The following is a 27,255-nucleotide window of genomic DNA, read 5'->3' as shown; positions in this document are numbered from 1 at the left end:
CACACACACACACACACACACACACACACACACACACACACACCGAGAAGCATAATAAAATACAACCACCATGCAACTGACGAAATAAAATGTTACAAAGAGTTAAAAGCCCCTGCACACCCCTTCATGTCTGTACACCCTTCGTCCCTACCCTAGGCAACCACTATCCAAAGCGGTAATGATCATTCCCGTGAACATAGCTGTATTTCTATTACCTATGTAAAACTTTATAGAAACAGTATCACAGAGTATCTGTCTTTCTTCAATTTGCTTTTTCTTCTCGACATTGTAAAACTGATCCAAGGTGATATGCTTGGAGATGCTGCTGCTGATGCCTGCATCTATCCCCTTGGCCCATGTCTGATTTCAGCCACAGATATGGTGGGCAGTTCTGTGCCAGCTCAAATCTCCTCCCCAGGACCACCTACCTATGCAAGCACACGGCTTTTCTTTTCCCTTTCCGCCCCCGCCCCCCCCAGAGCTGGCATGCAGTGGGCACCCCGCCTGGAAGTTCGAGGGAGTTCATGTCTCCATCATGAATGAGATGGAGAGAAGAGGAGCTGGTGGGTCTCCAGCTTCCTGTCCTTCTCCAGGTGAACAATTCTAGAGGCATTCTGTACACTTCTCAGGAGGTTCCAGCAGAACTGAGTCCCTGCCGCCCACAGCAGTGACCTTGATAATTCACCTTAATATTGGTTTCTACCTCTCTGTCTCACACACCATCCCTCCTTCCTACTTCCTGGGATCACCCCACCCCAAAAAGGCACCTCTACTTGGGTGCAGGTCCTTGTATCCAGACCACTCTCAGGAGAACCCAAACTAAGCAGAGTTCTAGTTTATTTTTATTGCTTTGTATTCCATGTTTATTGACATAATTTATTTTAAAAGGATATGCCCTTTATGATGGAGTGTTATAAGAAATCAAGTTTTTAAGTGATACTTGATGACAAAGAAATTATCATCAAATAATGAAATACAAAACTACATCCAGTTTGGCTCCTAAGCTATTTATAATGTGTTATATACATACTTGTAGAGAAAAACCGGAAGGTAATATTAACAATTCCTTGTTACCTATGGACAGTGAAATTATAAGCTTTTTTTCCTCTTTTACTATTTTTATGCATTTTCCCATTTCTATGCAAAAACATATATTACTCTTAACTAGGAAAAAACAATAAATGTTTCACAAATTATTTCTATTTTACAAATGATACACAATCAGCTGGATTCCTACAATAAATCAGCATGGAGGAGGTCTTGTAGAAGCAGGAAGGCGTACCAAAGGTATATGGGAGGGAGAAGAGGGTGTGGGCATGGCCCCTGGGTATAAAACAAAGGCGTTGGGAGAGGCAGAGAGATGGAGGAAGAAGCCTATGGAATAAGACACATCTTCCCCATCACACTCCTCCTTTCCCCCAAGCAAGTCCAACCCCTTTTCTGATACCACCCACTACAACAGGCTCACCCAGCATCCAGCCCCCTTTGCCCTTCCTGGAAGAGTTCTGATAGGAGTCTGGATCTACCCCTGCCAATAGGACCTGTGTACCTTCAAGAATTGACTCTACCCTCAACTCTAGAAAAGGCCTCATGGTCTGAGGGCAATCTATCCCCCCTGCCAGATACTGGTTCAAAAGTATCCATGTGATCTAATTTGGGCCTATGAGACATAAGTAGGATCTGTTGCCAGCTTCTGGGAACTGTTCTCTCAGCCTCACAGGAAGAAGTCTCTGCTAATCTCTGTTATGGGAAACCACAAGGGGAATCAGCCTTAGGATCCTTTTTTTTTTTTTTTTAAATGTTTTGGCCGTGAGGCATATGAGGATCTTAGTTTCCCGACCAGGGATCAAACCTGCACCCCCTGCATTGGCAGTGTGGAGTCTTAACCACTGGACTGCCAGGGAAGTCCCAGCCTTAGGATCAATGAAACCAAGAGAGCAGAAACCCAAAGAACCTAGGTCCTTGGGACTTCCCTGGTGGTCCAGTGGTTAAGAATCCGCCTTCCAATGCAGAGGACGTGGGTTCGATCCCTGGTCGGGGAACTAAGATCCCATATGCTGCGGGGCAACGAAGCCCACACGCCACAGCAGCTACTGAGCCCGCGCATAAAACTACTGAGCCTGCGTGCTCTGGAGCCCGCACACGCCACAACTAGAGAGAAGGGCGCGTACCGCAACGAAAAGATTCCACATGCCACTACTAAGACCCAACGCAGCCAAATGAATAAATATTAAAACAAAAAACAACCTAGGTCCTTGATGACATCACTGAGTCACTGGATCTCACAAACCTATAACCCACACTGTCCAGGCTCAATGACATGAGTCAATCAGTTTTGATGTAAGCGAGCCACTTCGGGGTCCCATTCCTTGCAGCTGAAAGGATTTTTACTGCCCCACTTCCGCCTTGAGGGCTGTTCTTGCTATCCATTTCATCCAGATTCGACCCATACACAATGTCTTAGGGGTCATGACACCATTTGTCCCAAATCTAAGCCAATCAGCATGAACTACCCAAACCCCAAATCTGACATCTCCCTTTAACCTCACTCATCACCTGCCTGGAGTAGTAAAGCCCTGACCCTTTCAATCAGAAAAGTAAGGGACTTCAGCACTTCCTGAATATTTCCCATGTGGCAAGTACTTTACAAAATATAGCTCATTAAATCTTCACACCCACTCTTGCAGGTAGAAACTATGCTTATCCCCGCTTTATAGGTGAGAACACTGAGCACTTGTAAACCCAGAGAAATCATGTAACTCAATCCTACATCATGCACTAAATCCCAGATTCAACTCCAGAGCTGCCTGACTCCCAAGTCCTCACTCTTAAATATGACCTCCCTCCTCCCAGAAACCTAAGGGAGGCAGGTGGTGCCCTCGGCTAGCACACGGACAGGAAAATCAGACTCAGCCTCAAACCCCACTACTTCAGAGAATCCTTCCATTCCTGGAGACTAACCTGAGGTAATTCAGAGATCCAATCTTGGTGTCTATCTTGCTTTGCAGAAACTACAGGACATGCTAATGGAGGGGTGGGGGGATGGTTTGCAAAGAGTATAACAGGCCATTTTGTTTTATCTTATCTACTTACAATTGACATGGGCTCCAAGGGAGCTCTAACTCAAACCAGGCTTTAGGGAGGTAAAATTGGTTATCATTACATAAAAGGTTAAGACCGATCATTATCTTAATACTATAAGAACAATGATACAAGTTCAATATATTTAGTTCCTCTAGAATCATTCTGGACTGAAATAGGTTTACTGCTCATTCAAAAAACTCAAATTATAAAAAAATCATTTTCTTAACAACTCTTCCAAGTCCCAATTCCCTCTATGCTCCTAGCCTCCAGCACAGCTCCTGGTGTACGGTAAAGGCTCCACAAGTATTTGTTGAACAAAGCATCTATACATTACTACTCTGAGCTCCCGGTGATGCTCTGTCAGAGTGCCTTTGCATCACAGAGAAAACTTTATTCCCCTTCCAATTCTCTCTCAACCCTTCAGAGTATGTCAAGGACAAAGGCTCAGTGTGCGGGTAGGTTACTCTGAACGCCTCTCCATCTTTGGCTAATTTTCCTTTTAACCGAAAGAGTAGGCCTCCCACTGAGAACAGGCAACATCACCAGCTGCGATGTAATAACACTGTTTTGGATTTATTTATGGTTACCTTCGATTTACCTAGTGACACTGCTTTTCCATTATGATAGTGACACCAAGTCTCCTTTTCAAATACATTTGTTTTAAAAATGAGTCAACCGCAGGGTTGGGGAGGCGGGTGGTGATGAGTGAAAATGAAATAGAGATACGGGACATGGCAAAAATAATAAAGGTGGTTCCTCTACAAATGACTGAATTTGGGGGAACACTGAAACGGGACAGATCTCCCATTTTACAGATGGGGAAACACGCTGAGAGGTAGAGCCTCTCCAAGGCCCCAGTGATGACAGAAGCAGGCCTGGGACTAGGATCCAGTGTCTAGGTCCTGCCATCTGCCTAGGACCCGAAATCCTGCCAAATCCAACTTGCTCTGGGCCGTTTCCAAGACCAGAAACTGGTCTCCAGAAGCACAGCGGGTTAACTAACACTTGCTGATCTTATTGATAACGCCTGATGGTCAACTTTAATAGCTGGCGAAACAAAAGCCCTTGCGTAATGATTTAAATTTTTGCTCTGTCATGTGGAAACAGTACCCAGGCTGACTAATATCTTCCCAGTATTAAAACATGAAAATCTGCATTCGTCACTCACTCAGGTAAAACCCCCGCAAACTCTACCTTTGGGGAAGGTGTTGGGTGCTCCCTTTGCCCCCACGAAAGATGACCTAAAAATGACACTCCCCTAAAAGGCCGCAGTATTAGAAATATCGCCCAGCCAACGACAGAGCAGGCAGCTTGTACTCAAGGGGCAACTGGGGGAAGCACGCGGTTACACAAGACACAGATCCCTTCGGCCTGTCTGGGCAAAGACCAGCGTATCCCTGACAAGAACAGAGAATGATGCCCGCCCCCCAACCTCCCACATCCTCTGGTCTCAGGAGCCACAGAATTTGCTGTTGCCAGCCACCTTCGCTCACCCCAACCCAGCAACCTTGATACAGGCTGGTGTGACCCCAGCAGTACAGTTTCCAAGCACTACTGTAAAATTATTGTCGCCAGCTCCACGACAAGAGGTTAGACAGTGCTAGGTTTAAGACCACACCCAGGACAGCACAAATCCTGGCAGGCGGTGCAGGCAGCCCCACCATGGTCCCAGATGTCAAAGGGCCAAGACCAGAAGAAAGGGAAGGCGGTGCCCAGGGCCAGGGCAGGAGGCTGCAGGAGTGGGATCGGGGGTGGACGAGCAGCTGGGTTAACCTGCTTGGTTTCAGGTTGAAAGTGCCCAAGGCAGTCAGCACAGCCTCCTCTCCAGCATGGCTGCCCCCTCTTCATCCTCCTCCACTAAGGCCTGAAAAGGGTAAGTGGGAGGGGGTAGGGCTACACAGTAATAATGCAATGCTAACACCACCACAGCAGCAGCTGTCGTTGACTAAGGGCTAGAGATGCACATTGTCTTTATACCCGAGAACTCAGTAAAGCAGAGCACTCTATTATCACAGTTTGCACACAAAAGACGGGCTCCTACAGACAGAACAGGAAGCTGGGGTCAGACGGCTCTCAAGGGGCAGAGCCAAGACTCAGACGCATGAGCAAGCACATCCCCTGGACTCCGGACGGCGTTACAGCCACTTCCACGAGAGCAACACCAGGAAAGAAAAAAATGGGAGCAAATGACATGCTAAGAGACAAAAAGGAAGGATTAAAGAAAGAAAGGAGGGCAAATGAGCTAGCTAAAAAACAGCTCCATTAGCCAAGTAGGAAGAAAGGGAAAGTGGAGGAAGATGTCAAGAATAGTTGGCACCTGTTTTCTATCCTTAAAGGAAGCTTGGCCGGAAGACCAGACAATGCCACTGGCCAATGGCTCCTGCCCTCAAAATCTGAGGCCACCTCCTCGTCTAAAAACAGCCTATTAGGTATGAGGTATATTTGACCAATGTATTGGTGTATTCCCACCCACCTACCCTTTACAAAACAGTTAGGCCATGCCTTCTTCCAGTCAGAAGGGGCCACCAGAGGCCCAGGAATTAGGAGGAGAGGGAGGGGGGAGGAAGGCAATGACCACCATTTATGGGGCCCTTACTGTCCGCCAAGGGCTGCATCAAATGCTTTACAGGGAATGTATCATTTATCTTCAATAATACCAAGAGTGGGGTACTAATATAGCTTGGGGCTTAGACCCTCAGAGAGGTCAAGCATCTTGCCCCAAGTCTCCCAGCAGGGTCTAATGGACCCATACTCTTAAGCACCCTCAGGAAATGGCTCAATCTGTACTAAAAGTGGTTTACATTCTATCTCCTTTGCCTCAAAGGAGACCAAGACAGGATGATTCCCTGGGCCTGGTGTCCTGAGGGCTGTTGAAAAAAATGATGCCTCCAAAAAACCAATGAAGACCTCAGGGCTGCAGATAATCTTCAGACATCTAAAAGTTCCCAGGCAGACAAGGGTGAACCAAGTTGCCCGACTGCATTGTTATGGTGCATAATTGAGACATATTTGAACAGCTAATGGAGCCTAGCAACTAAAAGGTAAAAGAATTTCTGTGCTGGGCTAATCATGAGAGAAGGTCACAATGTATCCAAAGATAATAACTATTATTAAGAGACCCTGGCAGTCCCACTAAAAGTTGGTCCTAAAAGCTTTTAAGAGACAGAAGTGGCTGGCACACCCCCACTCCGTGGTTGACCAAAACATATTTCTAGATGAAGGGAGATTTGCGAACCATGATGAACCTCAACCAAGACCTCCAATTTTAATGCTGGCCACAGCTCAGCAATAACTCAAGGATGAATCTTATTACAACCATCCGTGTGACCAAAATGATTTCACAGAACGTTTCCAGTCCACAGCCTCTTTTTTCCTGAGAAAATGCATCTCCCTCTTCCCCATTCTGACCAAAAGGCCGCTGAAAGCAAAACTCCCTAAAAACAGCAAAAGATTGGTTAAGATTTTTCACAAATGATGTTTTTTCTTTATATTTCTCTATGTTCTTGCAATTTTTTTTTTTTTTTTTTTACAAAGAACTACAAATGGAAGTGTTCAATATTAAATAACTTGTTAGAAGTTAATTTCGAAGACATGCTGAGCTGATGGCTTTCCTTTGGGGACTGAAATCTCAGGTGAGGGTTTGAGTCATAGTCTGCCACATACTCACTAGCTGATCTGGGCGTGCCTCCGTTTCCTTGTCTGTATAGTGGGGGTTACCACAATAACCACCGCTCCAGGTTGCGATGAGGTTTCATTTAGCTATTACTGAGAAACATTTATCCCAATGCCTGGTACTATAGGTGCTTGACATATATTCACTTTTTTTTTTTTTTTTTTTTGCGGTACGCGGGCCTCTCACTGTTGTGGCCTCTCCCGTTGCGGAGCACAGGCTCCGGATGCGCAGGCTCAGTGGCCATGGCTCACGGGCCTAGCCGCTCCATGGCATGTGGGATCTTCCCGGACCAGGGCACGAACCCATGTCCCCTGCATCGGCAGGCAGGCTCTCAACCACTGCGCCACCAGAGAAGCCCTATATTCACTATTATTAACAAAACTATTACTATGATCATAGTGACTCTCAGTGGCTTCCTTTTATAAATTCATATTTCTGAGCCTCACATGTCAACCCGGAAAAGGCCTTGTTCTCTATCAGCTGACATAAATCATAGATGTTCTAAGTCAAGAATGACTATGAAGTGCTGAGTTCTTTAAATTCAGCATCACTGTCCCAAAAAACGAGGTGTTCTACTGGGACCCCACACCCAGTTGTCCGCTTCACATAATTCCCATTTCTTTATAAGCTGCAAAGGACTATGATTTTGCATTTTTTGAAAGCAAATATATTGCAAACAAGTCAAAGTACCAGCCTTATTCTTCAAACCATCTATGCTAGAGGCTGTTTATTTATTTGATAAATTTATTATATTCCTACTAAGAGCCAAGCTCAGAGCCCCAGAGGTAAACAAGAGATACAGCGCCTGCCCTTGGAGCAGTCGTGACCCAGTGGGAGAACAACACAGGCAAGTCAGGAGATCAATACAGTTTAGTAAGCCATGAAATGGAATGGCACTGGGGGAGGGGGGAGCTGTGGGTGTCCAGGAGAGGGTCTCACGCCCTCCAACCTCGGGTGTGACTCCCCATGCCTGTCTAACAAAAGTGCCAAGAAAAAGGGACAATTATGGTGAGAGATGCGTGCCCCACAGGAAGCGTAACGTGACACCTAGATCATTTCCTGTAAAGGACTCCCCAGCAGGAGAGGCATTCCCCAGGTGCCAGCTTGCCTCTTTTAGTGGAGATGAGGAATGTGACAAGCCATTGCCCAGGTGCTTGCAAGCCAGGGTCCACCAAGGCTCCTTCTCCCAGAACACTTTCTGGGTTCTGCCCCCGGATGGCTTGGGAGCTGCACTGAGGGGCTCCCGGTCCCACAAGCAGCATACCCTCGCCTTCCAGCCTCTGCCTCTTCTGACAAGGAATCTTATAAACAGAACCCAGAACTCTGTTCAATTAACAGAACTGCCAAGTCACAAAGGCCTTGTAGGGTCTGAGCCCCAAGGCCTCAGCACCTGAGGTTCCCTAGGATGGCAGGGCCTGGTCCGCCACCTCTGGCCTGCTTTACCCCACCAAGGGAACAATAGCTTTGTTCTTGAGCAAGAAGCACCAGGCTGAGCCATGCTCCCAGCAGGCTGCAGAATGCCAAATAATTCTTGTTTCCCCGGAATATCTGATAAACCACTTCAGGGAGGTGCACACAAGCAGTGCAGTACCAGCATGATAAGAACTTGATTATTTTCTTGGGGGTTGCAGGAGAGATTGGAGGAATCTGATGTTAGCCACTGAGAATCCTTTCATCCCCCAGGCTACGTGGGAGGCCTGCCGCTGCCTGGGTCACAAGCAGCACAAGGCAGAAAGCAACACCACTCCTGTTTGTCAGAGGAAAGCTGACTGCTGCCTGCCTCTTCTAATCTCAAAATCTTAATTTATGGGACGCAGCGAATTTACACTGTCTCTGCCACAATCCCCACCCATTTCCCTGTAGCTCGAAAGCCAAAATTCCACAGTGTTCCAAATAATCCAACCTCTTTGGTTGCCTGTATATCTGAACGGAAATTCCAGAAAAGTTGTCTGGCATGGCAAAAGCTGACCAGCCTTATGAAAATACCCAGAAAGGTGACCCATTTAGTCAAAAGAGCTTTCAGATCTCCATGAGAAAAGGAATTCATGCCAGCATAAAGGGCCTTCAGAGAGGGAGAACAGGAGTGTTGTGTTAACGCCCAGACCTTTCAACAAGCCAGCCCTGCAATTTCTGGGGAGGCTGAGCACCGAGACGGCCGGCCAGACCAGCTTGCTCTCTCAGGAGCTGCGCTGCAGGAGAAGCCCTTGGGGATACAAGTGCAGCCCTGGAGCACACAGCTCGGTGCCGCGGTGCACAGCAACGGACCTGCCCACAAGTCTCCCTGAACGTGAGTGGGAGCCGCTGGCTTGGATTGGAAGCAGGCAGCCATTTGTAACAGGGCTGCCAGACTGATAAAGGTCGAGTGCCAGCCGGGAAAGAAAGCTTCTGCTCAGCGGCAAGCACACTCCAACACACCCTCCTGCCGCTTAATGTTTACAGGTAGCAGAAGGAAACGATGTGGGGTGGGGTCACTGCTGAAAGAGCACAGCTGTGCCAATGTCGACTGTCACCAAGGATCTCCCAGCATAGCTGGACCTCAACAAACTCCACCCATCCACACCCATAAGTGGTGGGCACTGCAAACCCCACAGGACTGCAGCCAGGAGGCACCTCCTCACCTCTGCCTTCCAGGCCTCTCAAAGAAAGCCCTGCCTGGCTCCCCAAAGCAGACCTTCAGCTGGTCCCTGCTGTCCAGACCTGCAGTGAAATCACTGCCCCTGGAAACCAAACAAAGGCAGGGAAGGAACAAGAGAGCTGTCTCCAGAACTGGGAAGAAGACCCCCATTAAAGCTCTATGGTACCGGAAACAGTGAAGCAAATCGGCCCCCAAAAGTTTTGTTTTGTAGAAGGAAATTTCAATTTCACATTAATCAAGTTCAAATGATTAGTTTCAAGCAAAATAAAAAGGAACAGGACTAAAGCAGTAGAAAATCTCTCACTACAATATATCTATTTTACTTTACAAGTGTGAAACCCAACTTTAACATTAAAAAAAAATTTTTTTAAAGGCACTGTACAGTTTAATGCAGGCAAGCATAATACCTGGCATGTGAAGTGAGGCATATTTGAGCCTCAGTTTTCTCACCTATAAAATGGAAATAGAGGGCTTCCCTGGTGGCGCAGTGGTTGAGAGTCCGCCTGCCGATGCAGGGGACACGGGTTCATGCCCCGGTCCGGGAAGATCCCACATGCTGCGGAGCGGCTGGGCCCGTGAGCCATGGCCGCTGAGCCTGCGCGTCCGGGCCTGTGCTCCGCAACGGGAGAGGCCACAACAGTGAGAGGCCCGCATACCGCAGAAAAAAAAAACAAAAACAAAAACAATAAAATGGAAATAGATATAAAGCCACTCATTTTGCAGGGTTCATAATAAGGATTGGAAGTAATAAAGGTATGGCGCTCAGGACAATGCTTAGCACACAGTAGGCATGGGGAAACGCTAGATACTACTGAATATGTTAGAGGATGCGTGTGCACACACTGCCATTTGGTACACAAATGGCATCATCGTGTGCATTCTTGGTACCAAGGATAGCCAAGGAATATGCAGAGGAGCACAGGTGTCCTCCTTGCCAAGCTGTCCACCTGTGCCAGGTTTTGATGATGGGGGAAAGGAGGAAGTCAACACCGTCAAAATAAACTCGCTTCCTACAACATGGACTCAATTTCCCAAGAAAAGTAGCTAGGCACCTTATAAATTCCAGGCCACTTTTCAAGCCCAAAAAGAAGAAAGTACTGCTGTTTACCATCCAATAACCTGAGTCAATCTGGTGATTATCGAACATGTTTAAAGAAGAACTAGATTTACAACAGTAATGTAAAATGGCTTCTAGTAGAACACCATGAAAGGCAGTTTTAATCTTTTTTAAGAGCAGGAAATAGCATGCATTTAGATGGAAATGGCTCATTCCATTGGATTTATTCATTTGGTTCAACTTGTTGGGGGAAGGGGTTATAATTTTAGATCTACCTCTTTAACAGAGGACAATTAAAGATGAAACCTAAATGCAGAATAATAACAATGTGGAAAAAAAGAAAAAGAAAATGTAGACATGCAGGCCCTCATAGGGCCTCCAAATAGTGTATATGTACCCCAAGGGTGCACAAGGTAATCCATCGGAGCACAGGAAAAACTTCTGTTTGGACTTGTTATCTAAAACGAAACTAAGCTCTACTGCAGTAACATTTAATATACAGACTGACGGGTGGCATATGTATACAGCTTATAAACGTACATATATGAGGACAGGGCTCAATTTTTTTTCTTGGCAGGAATGACTTGAGCAACAGTGAAGAGATCCCCAGATTAGATGATCCATTTCAGCTGGGTTCACCTACCTTACCCCAAGCCCCCTCAAGGAAGATGCTTGATTGGCAGCCTCCAGCCTCAAAAGGCCCTTTGTGAGTCAGCCCCTGCCTACCTCTCCACCACCCCTCCAACCTCCACCTGACACACTCTTCTACTCCTGTGCTCACCTGACTAACTGTCTGCTCACCTGCCTTATTCTAGTAAAGCTTTAAGTCTCAGCTTAACAGCCCCTTCCTCCAGGAAGCCCTCCAGACAGCCCAGTTCAGCCTGAGGGAAGGTGCCCTTCCTCCCCAGAGGGCTTGTCATCTCAATCCTTGCTACTCACAGGGTGGTCCACAAACAGCAACTAGGAGCCCCCTGGAAGAGCAGAATCCAGGCTTCACCCCCCTAATCTAGTGAATCAGACCGACATTTTTAACAGACCAACATTTTAAAGTTCCCAGATGATTCATGTGTGCCTGAAGGTTTGCGAAGGACACTCCCTGATGACTTGTCTCTCCTCTGTGTTCAGCAGTGTGTAAGGCAAGCCGGGGACATGACTCGCATTATTCCTGTGGCCCTAGCACTGAGCCTGGCTCAGGGTTTATCTTTCATATTCTTGTTGAATGAGGAAAGAAAGAAAAAAAGGATCTTGGGGGGCACCTTCATTAGAGGTTCCAAGCTGGGGGAAGGGAATAGCTAACACACCATATGACAGTGGCAGGACTGGCCAGAGGATAGATGGAAGACAGAGTCCATTATACTAATAATGACAACACCAGCATTATGCTGTAACTTAGGCAAATCAAATATAATGCTCTCAGCAATGCTAAGATAGGAACTATTATTCTCCTCCATTTTACAGATGGGGAAACTGAGGGTCAGAAAGGTTAATGCACTGGATCAGAGTTGCACAGCTGTTAGGGGGCAGAGTGGGGATTAGAATCCTGGCAGTCTAGCTTCAGACTATACTAGCTTCGGGTACGTGCTGACCCGAAGGCTGCTTATAGAGAAAGCAGGATGACGAGGTACCCTGGCCACGCAGCCACTACAAGCAGGGCCCAAAGGTTCTGAACCTGAGCATCCGCTGCCCAAGGAGCAAGGCAGCCATCCTTAACTAACCCATGACACGGCCTCACAGCACAGAACGAGGACCCTCCTCCCCGGGTGGAGGGTGAAGGGGGAGTGCCCAGGAGACGTAACTTGGCTCCAAATCAAAGCTCTCCTTCACCACAGACTCTCCAAGAATGAAGGCGGCTGATGACTGGCATGCTGGCCCCACCGGTGCTGGGGGAGCCTGCAGAGGCCCAACTGCCATCTGGAAATGATTTGGCCCAGAGATTCCTGAACGGGTGGGAGGCTGGAATGACCAGCCGCTCCGAGCTCCCATCCACCTCTCAGAAACAAAGCTGGTGTGAATGGGCCCTGGAGGCAGCCACAACATAACCAGGGGTCGCCCCCTTCCAAAGAGGGGACAGCCTCTGGGCAGTCCATAACCCTATTACAGCGACAGGAATCAACATTAGCCAACCAAGCTGGTCTCCCCCGTGTGGTGCCGATTTTAAATGTCCTTTCAGCGTGCAAACCCTCCAGCGTGACTTTTGAGACTACTACTGGACAGCACCTTACTTATTTAACAAACACACAGCACCAGCTATGTGCCACGAACTGTTCAGCGCACTTTAAAAAATATGAGCTTGTTTAGTTTTTATAACAACTTTTAAAGGAGGTAGTTATTATCCCCATTTAAGTTATAAGGAGACCAGTGCACAGAAATATCTTAATAGCTACTTCGAGGCAAGTAGGATTTGAACCAAGAATCAGAGCTCTTAATTAGCTCACACCAATGTGTTACTTTGTTCCAAGTGGCCCAGAACTTGTTAATTCTGACAAAGCATGCTACTTTGCTACTTTTTAAGCATTCTCTGGATATGAACTACATTGCCTGAAAGACACACTGGCATTTGCTAAGTAGTTACAGGAAAGAGCAGAATTTAGGATTATTTGTGCATTATTTTGGTCGGGGTGGGACAAAAGGAAGGAAAACAGGGTGAGTGGTTGGGTGACCCACCACCCTGGAAACTCCACCCGGTGACCCGAGGTCTTGGGAACATACACCCCGCCCGCTCTGCGGTGCTGGCCTGGCACAGGTACCTTAAGCAAACATCAGGGTCGGACCACATCCTTTAAAAAGGAAAGAATTCCTTTTCGTAAAGGATCAAGCCAAAACACACCACCCAAACTTCTAGCCTGCCTTGATTGTCATTCTTGGGCTGGGAGACCCCTTCTTCTCCAAGTTGGCTGTGCTGCAGAAAGGCTTTTGGAAAAACAAGTAAATAAAGCTGCCAGCTCCTGGCAGACAACTAGAATTAAAATATGCTGAGGCCTCACTATGAACTGCCCAGGATATAAGAAGGAACTTTAACTTGGGGATGGAGCCTAGGATGGGCCCACCTTACAAGGAATCACAAACGTGAACAGCCAGGGCTGTCTTTCGGGGAGTTGTAGGCAGAAAAGCCACAGTGCTCTGGCAACCTTTGACCACCTCATGTCACACAGCTGGCGCCTATAACCCAACTCTAATGATTCCCACAATGAAATACTGTTGGGAGTTATCCAGAGTATACAAAACCCTGTATTAGTTCAAAGATATCTTCCCAGATTATGGAAGTGAAATGCTATCCTGTGAGTAGCAGGAAATCTCAAAAAAAACAGACCAAAAAAACCAGTGAAGACAAGGCGGCCATTCCCCCAGCAAATTCACCTCAACACAAGATGCAATATGCAACCTGAGTCTGCGCACCTCCCGACACGACACTCATCTCACGGGCCCTCATCACAGTTCAGAGGACCAACCTCATCCCTCACCTAAGGCCTTGCTTTGTTCGAGGCCAGACGCTCAACGTGTGGATGTCCAGCCACAACCCCAACACCCCAGACTTGCAAAACTTGGTGTTAACATGAGCTTTCTGAGGCGGGAAACTGGTTGTATTTTACTCATTTCTGACACTGAAAGGTAGGTCAGTTAAGGCTCAATTTCAACAACTCGGCAGACCTGGTTTACCAGCTGGGTGACCTCCACAAGTGACTTCCCTCCCGTTTCCCCAACTTTAAATGGACATACTAACAGTAACAACCAGCACAGTAATAACAACAAACATTTTCTAAGCACTTGGCCAGGACTGGGGCAAGCCCTTGACCCTCCCAGGGACTTGCTAAAAGCAGATCATCATATAGACAAGGAAACCAGAACTCAAGGATTCAAGGTGGTGATCAATGGGGTGGGTGATGAACAGAACACACTTAACACCGAGTGGGTGCCCCCAAATTGGAGCACGTGTCACTGTCAGCACAATGTAACACAGCATAGGCAGTGAAAGCTTGAACTGAAGTCCACGCTGGATGTGAATTTTTTCTGAAGGGCCTTTACCCAGCATAGCCTCAGGAGCAGAGGGAAGAGGCCTCAGGCATTACCTGCTCAGGAGTCCTGGCACTTGGCAGGTTTCCCTCCAGCCTCCAGAGGCTGGAAAACCTGTTTGTTGTAAGGTCCTTCTGGAGAACACTTAGGCAGCCAATGACGGGAGTCATAAATGTGGTCACAACATTTGACCCATGAATGCCACCCTGGAGAATATGATCCAAGAAATTATTTCAAAGGAAAAAATAAAATAAAATGATGTAAATTATGGTGGGAAGAGGTCCATAGCAAGAAGCTGCCAAAAGTCCACAGGCCACAACCAGGGAAGGGGAGGCTAACCCTGGCTTGTCAGGACGATGGAAGACGCTAGGGCCTGGTTGGGTTCAGGAATGAAAATCATGAGGATCAAGGAGGAAAAGTAAGGGACCAGAAAAAGTCTAGAATGAGACCCCCAATTTCGGGGCACTGATGGGAAGCCATGCTGGAGGCAGCTGCGGCCTCCATAAACAGTTGCCAAGTTAGGCAGTCCAGGGTTTTCTGGTGCTGTGGTTTGGGTTTTGTTTGTTTTGTTTTGCTTTTTAAAGAGATTTCATGTCATGTTTGGATACTCCTGCTTTACTTTAAGTTTCTTTGTTCAGTTAATTAAATAAATATACAGTTTTAAAGCAAAGAAGAGATCCGAGTTGAGCCCAGCCAGCCCTTGAGATTCCTCCGAGGGAAAGCTGGTTTCTGCAAAGGAAAAGAATTCCAACAGAAATCTGAGGTTCTCCTTCCCTCGTTACACGAGATGGGCCCACAAAATAAGACAGACAGCGTGCCACCCGGCTTCCCTCTGCAGAGAAGCTGCCCTCGATGGGGAGGCTGACTGGGCCGTGGCAGCTGCCTGGACCCAGGAAGCAGCCCTACCTGCCAGGACAGGTGTGGGGGAGGACGGGGGGGAGAGGACGGAGGAGGCTCAGCCTAAAGGGAACCCGTCCTAGGCAGGAGAAAGTCCCAGCAGCCACACCCATGGCCCTTTCTTCCTGTCAGGGGGTCACTCTAAGGCCTGGTTTCCTCAGCAACAGACCTGAGACCCAGCCCTTGCTCCTCCCTGGCAAGAGGCTCACCTAGCAGAACACACACACACAACATAGGTGCACACACATTCTCTGCACACTTACATGCTCTGCACACACACTCTACACACTCGCACACTACACACCCCCTGCCCCTCCCATCACGGCCTCCACCCTCAGCAGCCTTGTGACCTTTCCCGAAGCCCTCAACCAGCCCAGGTCATAGTGGGACCTCACTCTCATTCTTCCTCCCCAGTTCCAGGGGGAGAGGAACCCGACACCAACTCCCTCCCTCCTCTCAGGAAGATCTTGGTGTGGGGAGGGCGGGGAGAGGAAGGCAAAGTCTCCTTTAATTGTCACCCACTTCCTTCAATTCTCCGCTAGACCCTCGCTAGCTTGGGCAAGCCCATTAACCCTCTGGACCTCCTTGTCTGTAAAATGGGTCTAATGACGCCCCAGCTCGCAGCATGTGTAAGGACCGAAATAAGGCTGTTGGAAGCCTGTTAGAAGGCTGCGCACTAGCTGGGACTCCCTACAGGGCGGCAGTTACTGTGACCACCACCATCTCTAAATTATACCTTCAGCGGCTGAGCAGCCGCGGCGCAGAGCCAGAGCTGAGCTGGGAGCAGAGGGAGCGAGGAAGACACACCCCCCCGAGGCTCCCCTTCCCACCTCGGGGCCCCCACCCCTTTCGGCGACGGCGAGGTCCCCATCTCCACCTGGCGGGAGGGCCCCAAGTTCAGAGAACAGTCCCTCCCCAGGCCTCCCTACCTGGCCTCCGAGCCAACGCCCATTCCGCGGCCGCCGAGCGCAGCGGCCTGGGCGCAGCTGGGCGAGCACTCCGGGGAGCGTCTGACTAGGGCCCCAGCCCCAGGGACGGCGGACCAGAGGTCTCCAGTCCCCCAGCTCCCGCAGAGGCACCCCAGGTGCAGAGAAGTGCCACAGCCCCACCTCTCCCCGTGCGGCCCCAGCCCGAACCTTCAACCCACCGCCCCCCAGAGACGCACTGCCGGGGCGCACGGCGCGGAACTCTCACACGACAGCAGCACCCCAGGGGATGGCTCCCGGGAGGGGGCCTAGGGTCCATTTGTCCTCATCCCTCGGGGACGACGTCCCCCGGCCTCGGAGCCCACACTCAGCCCGCGGCTGCTGGGCGCCGTGGGGTCGCGCGACAGGGAGCTTCAGCCCCCGCGGGGTCGCACGCGCGGGGGCGCGAGATGTAAATCGCCGGCGCCTGGCCCAGCCAGGGCACTCACCGATGGACACGAGCTTGATGTTCTCACGGTCCAGGAACTCGAGCGCCACGGACACGTTCTCGAGCTGCATCTGGCGGAAGGTGGGCCGCTGGTGGTACTTGCGGTACATGTGCTTTTGGCTGAGCACCTCCAGAAGCGCGATGAGCCGCAGTCCGTCGCTCAGGTCGGTCTGCAGGTTCCCTATGCGTTTGTTCACGCACTTGAGGTGCTCGTTGCACCAACGCGTGAACGTGTTCTGCTGGATCTTCTTCCACGGCGCGTCCTCCGCCAGGTCCTTCTCAGTCACCGGCATCCTGGCGGCGGAGAGAGCAATATGCACAGCGAGCTGCCGGGGACGGGCGTAGGAAGGCCCAAGGGCCGGGGAAGCGAAAAACCGAAGCGGAGCGGGAGCGGGAGCGGGGCTCGAACTCGCTGCTTCCGAAGCCGCGACCGAGGCTGCTCTGCGCTCGCCTGCCCGTGGCCGCGCGAGGCGTCTGGCCCCGCGCCTGCGCATTGAGCCGACCCGCCCCTGAAGCCCCGCCCCGTCCCAACCCTCTGGCGGGAGTTCCCGGGCCACGCTCTCCCCCTGCCGCTCAAAGAGGGCACTGCGTCCCGCGAACTGCAAGGCGTCCCGGGACGCCGCGCTCTGTGCTCACAGCCTCCGCTAAAGGAAGCTAGGCGGGAGACCCGCCAGGAGAGGGTCACCCGGTCCCAGAGTGAGGGGACGTGCAGAGGTAGGAACCTGGACAGAATGGGCAGGGACGGCCGTCTGGTTCACGGGGGAGGGGTTGGCGGGGAGGGGTATTTCATCCACCTACAGGTTCAGTAAGGTACAATAAGGGCTTTATTGAGCTCCTGCTGTATGCCAGCCTCTGTGTTAGGCGCTGGGGACACTGTGAAGGAAATGGACAACTTACATTTCATCTTAACTAAACTCATATGAATTATAATATCATTCATAGCATTTATTGAGTGCCTACTGTGTGCCAGCCTTCTTAGCGCCTGCCAACCAATGGTAAATAAGAAAAATTTATAATTTAACCTTGAGGAGCTCATAGACTAATAGGAGAGAAAAGTATAAATCAACTATCACAGACAGCTTAATGGTACTGATAGAAATGAACAACAATTTGCTGTGTATATTAGTTTCCTAATGCTGCTGTAACAAATTACCAAAACTTTGTCTTTGAAAAAACCACACATTGTTGGCACTTCCCTGGTGGCGCAGTGGTTAAGAATCTGCCTGCCAATGCCGGGGACACGGGTTTGAGTCCTGGTCGGGAAGGATCCCACAGGCTGCAGAGCAACTAAGCCCGTGTGCCACACCTACTGAATTCCTTGCACCTAGAGCCCATGCTCTGCAACGGGAGAGGCCCGCAGAGAAAGCCTGCGTGCAGCAACGAAGACCCAACGCAGCCAAAAATAAATAAACAAACTTCAAAAAAAACATACATTATTATCTGTAGTTTAGAGTCCCTCACAGGTCTCACTGAGCTAAAATCAAAGCATTGGCAGGATGCATTCCTTTCTGGAGGCTCTAGGGAAGAACCCATTTCTTTGCCTTTTCCAACTTCTAGAAGCTTCCCAAATTCCTTGTCTGAGGCCTATTCCTCCAACTTCAAAACCAGCAACATCAGGCAGAGTCTTTCTCATGCTGTCATCTCAGGTTATCCACAGTCACATCTTCCTCTAATTCTTTTTTTTTTTTTTTTGCAGTACACGGGCCTCTCACTGCTGTGGCCTCCCCCGCTGCAGAGCACAGGCTCCAGATGCGCAGGCCCAGCGGCCATGGCTCACGGGCCCAGCTGCTCCGCGGCATGTGGGATCCTCCCGGACCGGGGCACGAACCCGCGTCCCTTGCATCAGCAGGTGGACCCCCAACCACCATGCCACCAGGGAAGCCCCCTCTAATTCTTTTAAGGACCCAGCTGGGAAGAGGGGTTGGGCAGGATGAATACATATCAAGGGCTTCCAGCCCTAGGAGAAGTCAGCAGATTTGTGGTGACATTCTGTAACAGGTCATTTGTATACAAGGTGAAGTGCTTTCTTCAGACAGATTGCCGCACTGGAAATGCTCAAAACCACCTTGGGGGAAAGACAGTATTGCCTGGCCCTGGCCCATTGTTGGGATCAGTAGCTGTCTGAAGTCTCATTCCCCTCCTTAGTGGTTAAGTGAAGACATGTGCTGGAGGTCAGCTGATAAGCACTAGACAAAGCTGGACTTGTACCTGGGTTTAACGCCGAAGTCTGTACTATACCTCAAAGACCCCATGCTGTTCCCAGCCTGGGCCTTGCCTTTGTCCACACAATCTGAGCAACAGATTCACTAGAGGCAGTTTAGGTAATCTTACTTACCCCATGCCCAAGGCTTCTGGTTCCTCATGCTTTCCTCCATCCAAAGGCATCCATCAAAACTTATCAGCCAGCGTCTCACTCCGAAGGGGACCTCCTCCCTGCTAGGTGAGACTGGAGCTAATGGGATCAACTCAGCTCACTCGGCAGCTGATAATGTACTAAGGTTCTCCTTTCTTATGAGATATTTCTGTTTTCACCAGGTCTTGACACACATAACTAAATAAGTTCTGCATCTAAATATCCAGTCCACTTCACTCTGAGCTGAGACATCCCTGTCTTAGGATGAAGCTGGTGATTCTCTCCAGTCAATCAGAAGACACTTAAGAGTCCCCTAGGAAGCAGTTTATGGGGAGTGAAGGGGATTCAGCAACCTTGGTGGAGGAGGGTGGTCAGTGGCTTTGGTGACAAGGAGAGGAAGCAGACAAGGTCTTCAAATGGCTCTTTATCAATATGTGATAAAAGATGAGGGCTGAACAACTCAGGGCAGGCATTTCTGCAGGGAGCATTTTAGCCAATGCATTCCACAGTTTTGCTGACAAGGCCTTCACTTCAAACACCCAATCTGTTTTCTAAATTTTTTTCCTAGGCTTCTTTGATCTCTTCTTGGTAGAACCATCCAGAATGGAAGAGTGTAGAGAAGCGAAAGGCTCAGGCTTTCGGTGTGAATTCTGGCTATCCTGGCTCGATGACCTTGAACAAATAACCTCAGCAAGCGTGTTTTCTCATCCGGGAAATGGAGCCAACACATCAACTCCTGGGGTTATTAAATAATGCAAGCAAAACTCTTAGCAGAGTGCCTGGAATACCATCAGCGCTCAATAAATGTAACTGAAAACTGGGCAAAATTAACAGAGACTTCTCAACCAGACGCTGAAAAATCTAGAATTAGCTGCATTTTCCCAGACTCCAGTCTGTCTCTGTAAGAAGCCAAGGCTCCTCTCCATGTCTGTTACCCACAGATGTTGACACCAATCTGTTCCAGCCCCGCGAGATCCCAGTCAGAAGGAACTGACAAAGAAAACATAAGTCGAGCAGTAACCCCTACATGTCAGGATGGACCTGACAAGACAACAGCAAATTCACAGACATCCACAAGGAAGAGTCTACCTGTACCTGAAGACGAACATCGGGTGGAAGGTTGGAGCACTGTGAGCCTGCTTCTCAAAGTTGCGCGATTTGCCAGGTCAGCCCATGGGAGTAGGATTGGAGGGAGCTCTTCTACCCAGGCAAGTGTGCAGAAGTTCCTCCAATCCCACCTCCAGGCCTTTGCTCAGGCAGTCTCTCCGTCAAGAGTGCTCTCATCTCTCCCCTCCAACTTGGAAAAAGTGTGCCCATCCCCCAGTCCCCTCACCCTCACAGCTTGTGTGGTCCCAATGCTTGTTTTATGCTGAAGTTTACTTGCTGTTTTCACTTGCTGAAGGAGGGCAACTGTCATCTCTGTCCCCTTGCAAGATGCAAGGGTTTTAAGACCTAACAGAGCCTGCACTGTCCAACATAAGTATGATGAGAGCCACACTGTAACTTTAAATGTTCTAATGATACCAAAGAGTTATTAAGTACCCTTTAAAAAGTAAAAGGGAGCTTCCCAATTTCCATCCCTGGTCTGGGAGCTAGGTCCCACGTGCACACCGTACGTAACAAGGAGTTCGCGTGCCACAACTAAGGAGCCGGCGAGCCACAACTAAGGAGTCTGCCTGCCACAACTAAGACCAAATGCAACCAAATAAATTAAAAAAAAAAAAGAGGTGTAATAATAATAGTGGTAGTATAGTTGTAATAGTAATAATAATAACAGAAGCTTCTGCTTCTTAAGTAGTGTTATTCTCATTTAATCATCACAACAACTCCAGGAGGTGTTGTTATTATCCCCATTTTACAGGTAAGGAAACTGAGGCTGAGAGGAGTAGTCATATGCCTAAGGTCACAGAGTGACAGAGACTGGATACTAAGTAAAGACTAAGAAAGGCAATAGTCATGATTAAGAGCAGGGACCTGCAGCTGCCCCTGACTTTATTTCCTTACCTGTAATCTACATTAACAATGTACCTCCTAGGAGTTTCTGACAAATGGGAAGCTAGATGTATAGCACTTAGCATGTACATGTCAGCTGAGTGAGCTGATACTCCTGTTACTGTCATGATTATGTGACAATGTGAGTGGACATCAAAGAGGAAGACTGAAAGTTCCAGGTTTAGAAGCCTGCTTTCCAAAGGGAACAGAGGCAAAGACGAAGAACCAGGACTTGCAAAATAAATTTCTGTTCCCCCCAGATGCATCTTTCCCCCAGGGCAGGGTCCTTCTCAGCTGTAATTTTACACCAATGTCCACACCCTGCCAGAAAGAATGAGAGCAAAATGTAAACGAGAATATTTGCTCTGTCTCCACCCCCTAGAGAAAGAGGAGCTGGTTCTCTTCGCAGCTCCCTGGAGAAGTGGGAGGGTTCACGCTCCACTGCCAGCCCCGACTGCAAAGGTCCTGGGACCATGTGAGTGGGGTGCTGGAAGGAAGCCCAGTCTGGTGGGGAGAGCGGGGAGGGCTGCTGGGAGATCTGGCCTTCCCCAAAAAAGGTGGCAAAAGGCAGCAGCAGCGTGCAGGGGCCCCACTAGCCAGCCCTGCCCTGAGATTAGGTGAGGTGGCTGCTGGGAGAAGGCACAGATCTTCACCCCACTCACCCACCTCCTAAGGTGGAAATCAAAATGGGCAGAGCAGTGATCACGAAAGCCATTCTTTACTGGATTCACACAATGGGCTACATGACTGTGGTTTTAGCTCTATTCTCTCCTTTGATCCCACAGCTGTAGTAACTGGCCACTTCCTAGTGCTAGGTACTGAGCTAAGCATGTCCGTGAGTTATCTTTTTTAATCCTCTCAAGAACACTGTGAGCTTGGTGCTATTGTTATCAGCCCAGTATTACAAGTAGGGAAATTGAGGCTGCAAAAAAAAAAAAATCAGTTCACTTTCTCAGAGTCCCTTGGGAATTAGGTGTCAGATTCTGGATTCAAACCCTGGTCTCACCAACTCCAGAGGCCAGTTCTGAGTCTCTAAGCTCATCAGGCTCTCAGAGCCCACAGCCCTGACTTCCAGGAGCACAGTTTGTCCAGCGATGGCAAAGGAATGAAGGCAGTGGCCACTATCCACTGGACATCTGTGTTGTTCATTCAGCAGGTGCGGGAGTCAGGGTCTGCTGAGAACCTTGGCTTCCTCCCTCGAGGCCTTCCCTTCCCAGCCCAAGGTGGAACTCACTGCCCCATACTGCACCCCAGACTTGCTGAAATCACCAAAAAAAAAGAAAAAAGAAAAATTAGTTTGCAAATGACTGGGCCCTCTTCCTCCACACAGTCTGGCTTTGGCTTCTTTGGCAGATTTATGTGTAGGTCTGGTTTGTTTTTTTAAAGTGCAGACAAATGCCACAGGGCACTTTTCAGCTAAAGAAAACCCTGTCTAGCCGCTGCTCACCTGGCAAGCCCAGTCTGTCTTCCAACTGGAACAGAACTGCCCCTTTGTGGATGGCTGGACAGCTGACAAAGCCCTTTTCCATCCTTATCTCATCCACTCCCTCCGCTCCACGGGCCAGGATTAGTAGTATTACTCTCAGAGCACTCAAGGACAGGGACTGTTTATCCCTAGGGTCTAAGAGAGTGGAGACACTGAATTGCCGGGAAGGAGGCTCCAGGCCACGTGGTTAGCTAGAGGGTCAGAGCTCAACGTTGTGTCTTCTGACTCTAAAGCCTTCTCTGGGGCTCCTTTTGGATATTCAAGGATGTTTACTGCACTGTCTGTAACAGCCACGTGCCCCTCACTGGTGGGTCCCTCATATGCACTGTAGCCTTGCTCCTCCGTGTGGTCCCGCCAGCAGCTCGGGCAGTACCGGGGGGTGTGCAGAACCTCAGGTGCCACCCTGGACCTGCTGAATCCAAAGCTGCAGTTTAACAAGATCCCCAAGGCGATTCCTGTGCTCATGAAAGTTGCTAAGTCCCACATTACAGTACATCCATCTGGTGGACCACCTTGCCACATTTTACAACAGGATGTGATGGATCTACATAGGCTGATGTAAAAGGATCTCAGAACTTATTGTTACGTGGGGAAAAAGAAAAGCAAGTTACAGATCAAAATGAATTTGTATGATTCAATTTGTATACACATTAAAAAAAAAAAACCACTAGTACACGTTAATATGTGCACAGAGTTGATCAGCCAGGCAGCCTATTAGGGTGCTAGTCTAGAAGGGGAACCCCAACAGCACTGAACTAGATCAAAACACAGTGCCGGTTAACTCAGGTTTCCACGCGGGACAGACCTGTGGTAACCAGTGCTCAGAGGGAAATAGCCTCCTCTGGGGGAAACTAGAACATTCCCTTCCTCAGCACTAGGAGCAACTCTAGGCTGTGCCACCATGCCAGAGTCCAGCTCAGCTAGGCGACGATTCTCTCAGGTCCGTGGTCTGTCAGCTTAGTCCTTGGTCAGAGATGTGTGCCTCCCCGAGACCTAGTGATTTGTTAGTGCGTCACCTGAATCTTAGCCCATAATACAGCCCCCAAGAAACTGACTGCTTAGACTTCCCTGGTGGTCCAGTGGTTAAGACTCCGTGCTTGCAATGCAGGGGGCACAGGTTCGATCCCTGGTCAGGGAAGTAAGATCCCACGTGCCACGTGGCACGGCCAAAAAAAAAAGAAACTGACTGCTTGGACGACTGCAATTCCAGGACAATTCCAAGTAAGTTAAAAGGTCAGATTTCATTCTGTGTATGTAATAAATTCTTTGTTTCAAAAAGAAAGAGGAATGATCTATTTTATTAACAGAAAATCAGTTTCTCCACATCCTGCCTAAGTAAATTTTGAACCACTATTTTAAAAATATCAAGTTGAGGGGATGCCAAATTATAAGCCTGCCCAGGGCACCTCTGTGTCTCAGTCTGGCTCTGTATGTGCATAAAAAAAACAACAACAAAGAAACCTTGGAAGGATTTATAGGAAACAGTTAAGCAGGACAATCACTAGGAGGTAGAATTATAAGAAGTTTTACTTTTTACCTTAACGACTTTCTTTCTTCCTTAAATGTTTTGAAACATGCACTGTTGGTGGGAATGTAAAATAGTAAACCCATTTTGGAGAGCGGTTTCTTAAAAAGTTAAACGTATGATCCAGCCATTCCACTCCCAGGTAATTTACCCAAAGGAAATAAAAGCATGTGTCTATAAAAGGACTTGTACTTGGATGTTTGTACCAGCTTTATTTGTAATTGCCCAAAACTGGAAACATCCAAAGGTCCATTTAACAGGTGAATGGATGAACATACTGTGGTGCATCCATAAAATGAACTAGTCAGTACTCAGCAATAAAAAGTAAGGGCCTACTGACACACACAACAACATAGACGAATCTCAAAATTATTATGCTCAGTGAAAGGAGCCAGGCAAAAAAAGAATATATACTGTGTGATTTCATTTATGTAAAACTCTAAAAAATGCAAGCTATTTATAGTGACTGGACAGCAGATCAGTGAGTGTCTGGGGATGTAGGGGGTAAGTGGGGAGGGATGGGAGGGAGAGATTACAAAAAAGTATGAGGAAACTTTGTGGAGTGATGGATATATTCCTCATTTTGATCATAATAATGGTATCATGAATATATATTTGTGTGTGTGTTTATGGGTGTGTGTGGGTGGGTGTGTAAAAACATCACATTATACACTTCAAATATGTGCCGCTTACTGTAAGTATATCATAACAAAGAAGAGAAGAGAGAAAAGAAAAGAAGAAAAGAGAGGGAGGGAGGGAGGAAGGGAAGGAAGGGAGGGAGGGAAGAAGGGAGGGAGGAAGGAAGGAAGAAAGGAAAGAAAAAAACAAGCCTTTTTTAAGTTTATGAGTAGAAAAAAGCAAAGGCACACCCACATTAAAATGTGTGCTTTTTCACTTGTAAATCCCCTGGTCTCCTCTACCTATCATTGCAGAAAATGCATCAAATGTGATCTTTAATTCAGCTCATTTTAAGACTATCTGTTCCTTTCTCTCCCCCATGTCCCCCACCAAGTGAAGCGGAATCCTGCTGGAATGGAATCAGATAAGGTTTCCTCGCTCCACTATGGCCCCCAGCTTCTCCCCATGGAGGTTACAGGCTGCGAGGAATGTGATGGCATGTTTAGTTTGGAGCAGACTTTGGCCAGTAAATACACTCTCAGCTCAGACCAGAATCAGCCCTGATAGACGATAGGCCCTTCCAAAATAGCTGGAGGTCAGTCCTCTGTCCAAAAGCTCCATGTAGATCTTTAACAGTGAGGGGAGGGGAGGGGAGGAGAAGGCGGTAACCACAGCATTCTCCTCAGTATCACTGGAGCCTAACTGGGAAAGCTCTTGGCTACAGAAGCTCACTGAGAAGTAACAAGAGAACAATCAGAACATGGCTGGCCAAGCTTAACGAGGTCTCTGATGGTCCCCCGTTCTCCAAGTGTGAGAGGTTTACACCTCTGTTGGCCTCAATGGTTGACCGGCCATGTGATCCCAAGTTGGTTAGGACCAGAGGGAGTCCACTGGACCAGATGGCTTTCTAGAATGCAAAACTCTAGTAACAACAATGATAATCATGACATCTGGTGCTGAGCACACATCTATTGCCACGTTTAATCCTTACACAACTCCATGAAGTAGAAACTGAGTCCCAGAGAGGTTAAGCAAGCATCCTATTAATAGGTCTGACTCCAGGGCCCATGCTCTGGGCCCTAGCACCACACTGCCTCCCAGGAGACCATGGGAAGTCCAGGCATGGCAGAGATCCTGGACTCAGACCCAGGTTCAAATTCCCATTCTGCATTGATGAGTTATGCAGGAATAATAATAATACCTACCTCACGCTTGCAAAATCACGTGGGTAATGAGGGCTGAGCATAGCAGGTGATCAGGAAGTGGTAGCTGCCATCATTTTCATCACCATCACCATCAGTGACCAGAAGACCATCCAAAGCTGCTTCTCAATAAAAGAAAAACAAGGACCAGCACTGTAAATAGTAAAGGCTGGGGCTAGGACCGAAACTAGGCAGTGGCTTGGAACCTGTGATCCAACAACTACAAATTTTAATTGCAGTATTATATTTTCCAGTTCTGGGGCTTCCATTTAATTATTTTTTATAGTTTCTAGTTTCCTGCTGAAATTCTTTTCTAATTTCTTGAATGCATTAATCACAGTTATTAGAGTCTCACCTCAAGCCTGGGGTTTTATTAAGGAACCGCCACCATGGGTCAGTCCTCACTCCAATTTTCGTTCCCCCAGACCTTGAGACACCAAAGCCCTGCCAGCTTCTCAGCTTCTCAGCTGCCCCAGTCAGTACACTCCTTGAGGGGAAAAGCAACTCCCCAGTTACAACTCCCTTGTCCTTCTCAATCATTTCTAGGTGCTCTCGACAGGAGGGGTGACCTGATACTAGCTCGCCTGCTGTGGCCAGAAGCAGGAAGCACCAGCCCTCCCCCCAACCCCATCCTCTTGCTGCTTCTCTGCCAACATGGATGAAGGCTGCAAAATTAAAAAGCAAAAAGAGAAAAGATAGGTGATATTGCAAAGTTGTGTTATTTATTTGGGCGACATTTTTCTCTATTTTATTTCAAGAAATACTACACAATATAGTTTCTGAAGGAAATGAATGATAAAAGCTGCCATTTATTGAGCACTTCAAAAGGACTTAATTGTTTTAAGCATTTTACATGTATTAACTCAGTCCTCATTAAAAGGCTGCGAGTAGGTTTTGCCATCTCCACTGCCATGGGTGAAGGAGCCAAGGCCCAGAGAGGTGAAGACATTGGCTCCAAAACACACAGCTTTTTTTTTTTTAACATCTTTATTGGAGTATAATTACTTTACATTGGTGTGTTAGTTGCTGCTGTATAACAAAGTGGATCCGCTATACGTATACATATATCCCCATATCCCCTCCCTCTTGCGTCTCCCTCCCACCCTCCCTATCCCACCCCGTTAGGTGGTCACAAAGCACTGAGCTGATCTCCCTGTGCTATGCGGCTGCTTCCCACTAGCTATCTATTTTACGTTTGGTAGTGTATATATGTCCATGCCACTCTCTCACTTCGTCCCAGCTTACCCTTCCCCCTCCCCGAAGACACACATCTTGTACAGCATAGAGCAGAGACACAGACCCAGGTATG

The 27,255-nt window shown here is 48.4% G+C and overlaps 1 protein-coding gene and 1 non-coding gene across 2 annotated transcripts in view; one reads left to right on the top strand and one right to left on the bottom strand.

Annotated features, from left to right (window-relative positions):
• The window catches only part of FLNB (filamin B), a 139,186-nt gene extending 121,951 nt beyond the window's left edge, over window positions 1-17,235 (bottom strand). Inside the window, 1 exon segment of the mRNA XM_029243905.1 lies at window positions 16,772-17,235. Within this exon segment, the coding sequence (XP_029099738.1) occupies window positions 16,772-17,063 (292 nt within the window). The 5' untranslated portion in view covers window positions 17,064-17,235.
• A 6,431-nt stretch (window positions 17,236-23,666) lies between these two features.
• Window positions 23,667-23,739, top strand: TRNAC-GCA. The gene has a single exon. It is a non-coding gene; the product is annotated as a tRNA-Cys (tRNA).
• The last annotated feature ends 3,516 nt before the right edge of the window (window positions 23,740-27,255 follow it).

Source organism: Monodon monoceros, unplaced genomic scaffold (assembly GCF_005190385.1).
Source record: "Monodon monoceros isolate NGI ecotype Baffin Bay Population unplaced genomic scaffold, NGI_Narwhal_1 Super_Scaffold_3, whole genome shotgun sequence".
NCBI lineage: Eukaryota > Metazoa > Chordata > Mammalia > Artiodactyla > Monodontidae > Monodon > Monodon monoceros.
Note: the sequence above shows the minus strand (reverse complement) of the source record. Positions and strands in the feature narration are given on the sequence as shown.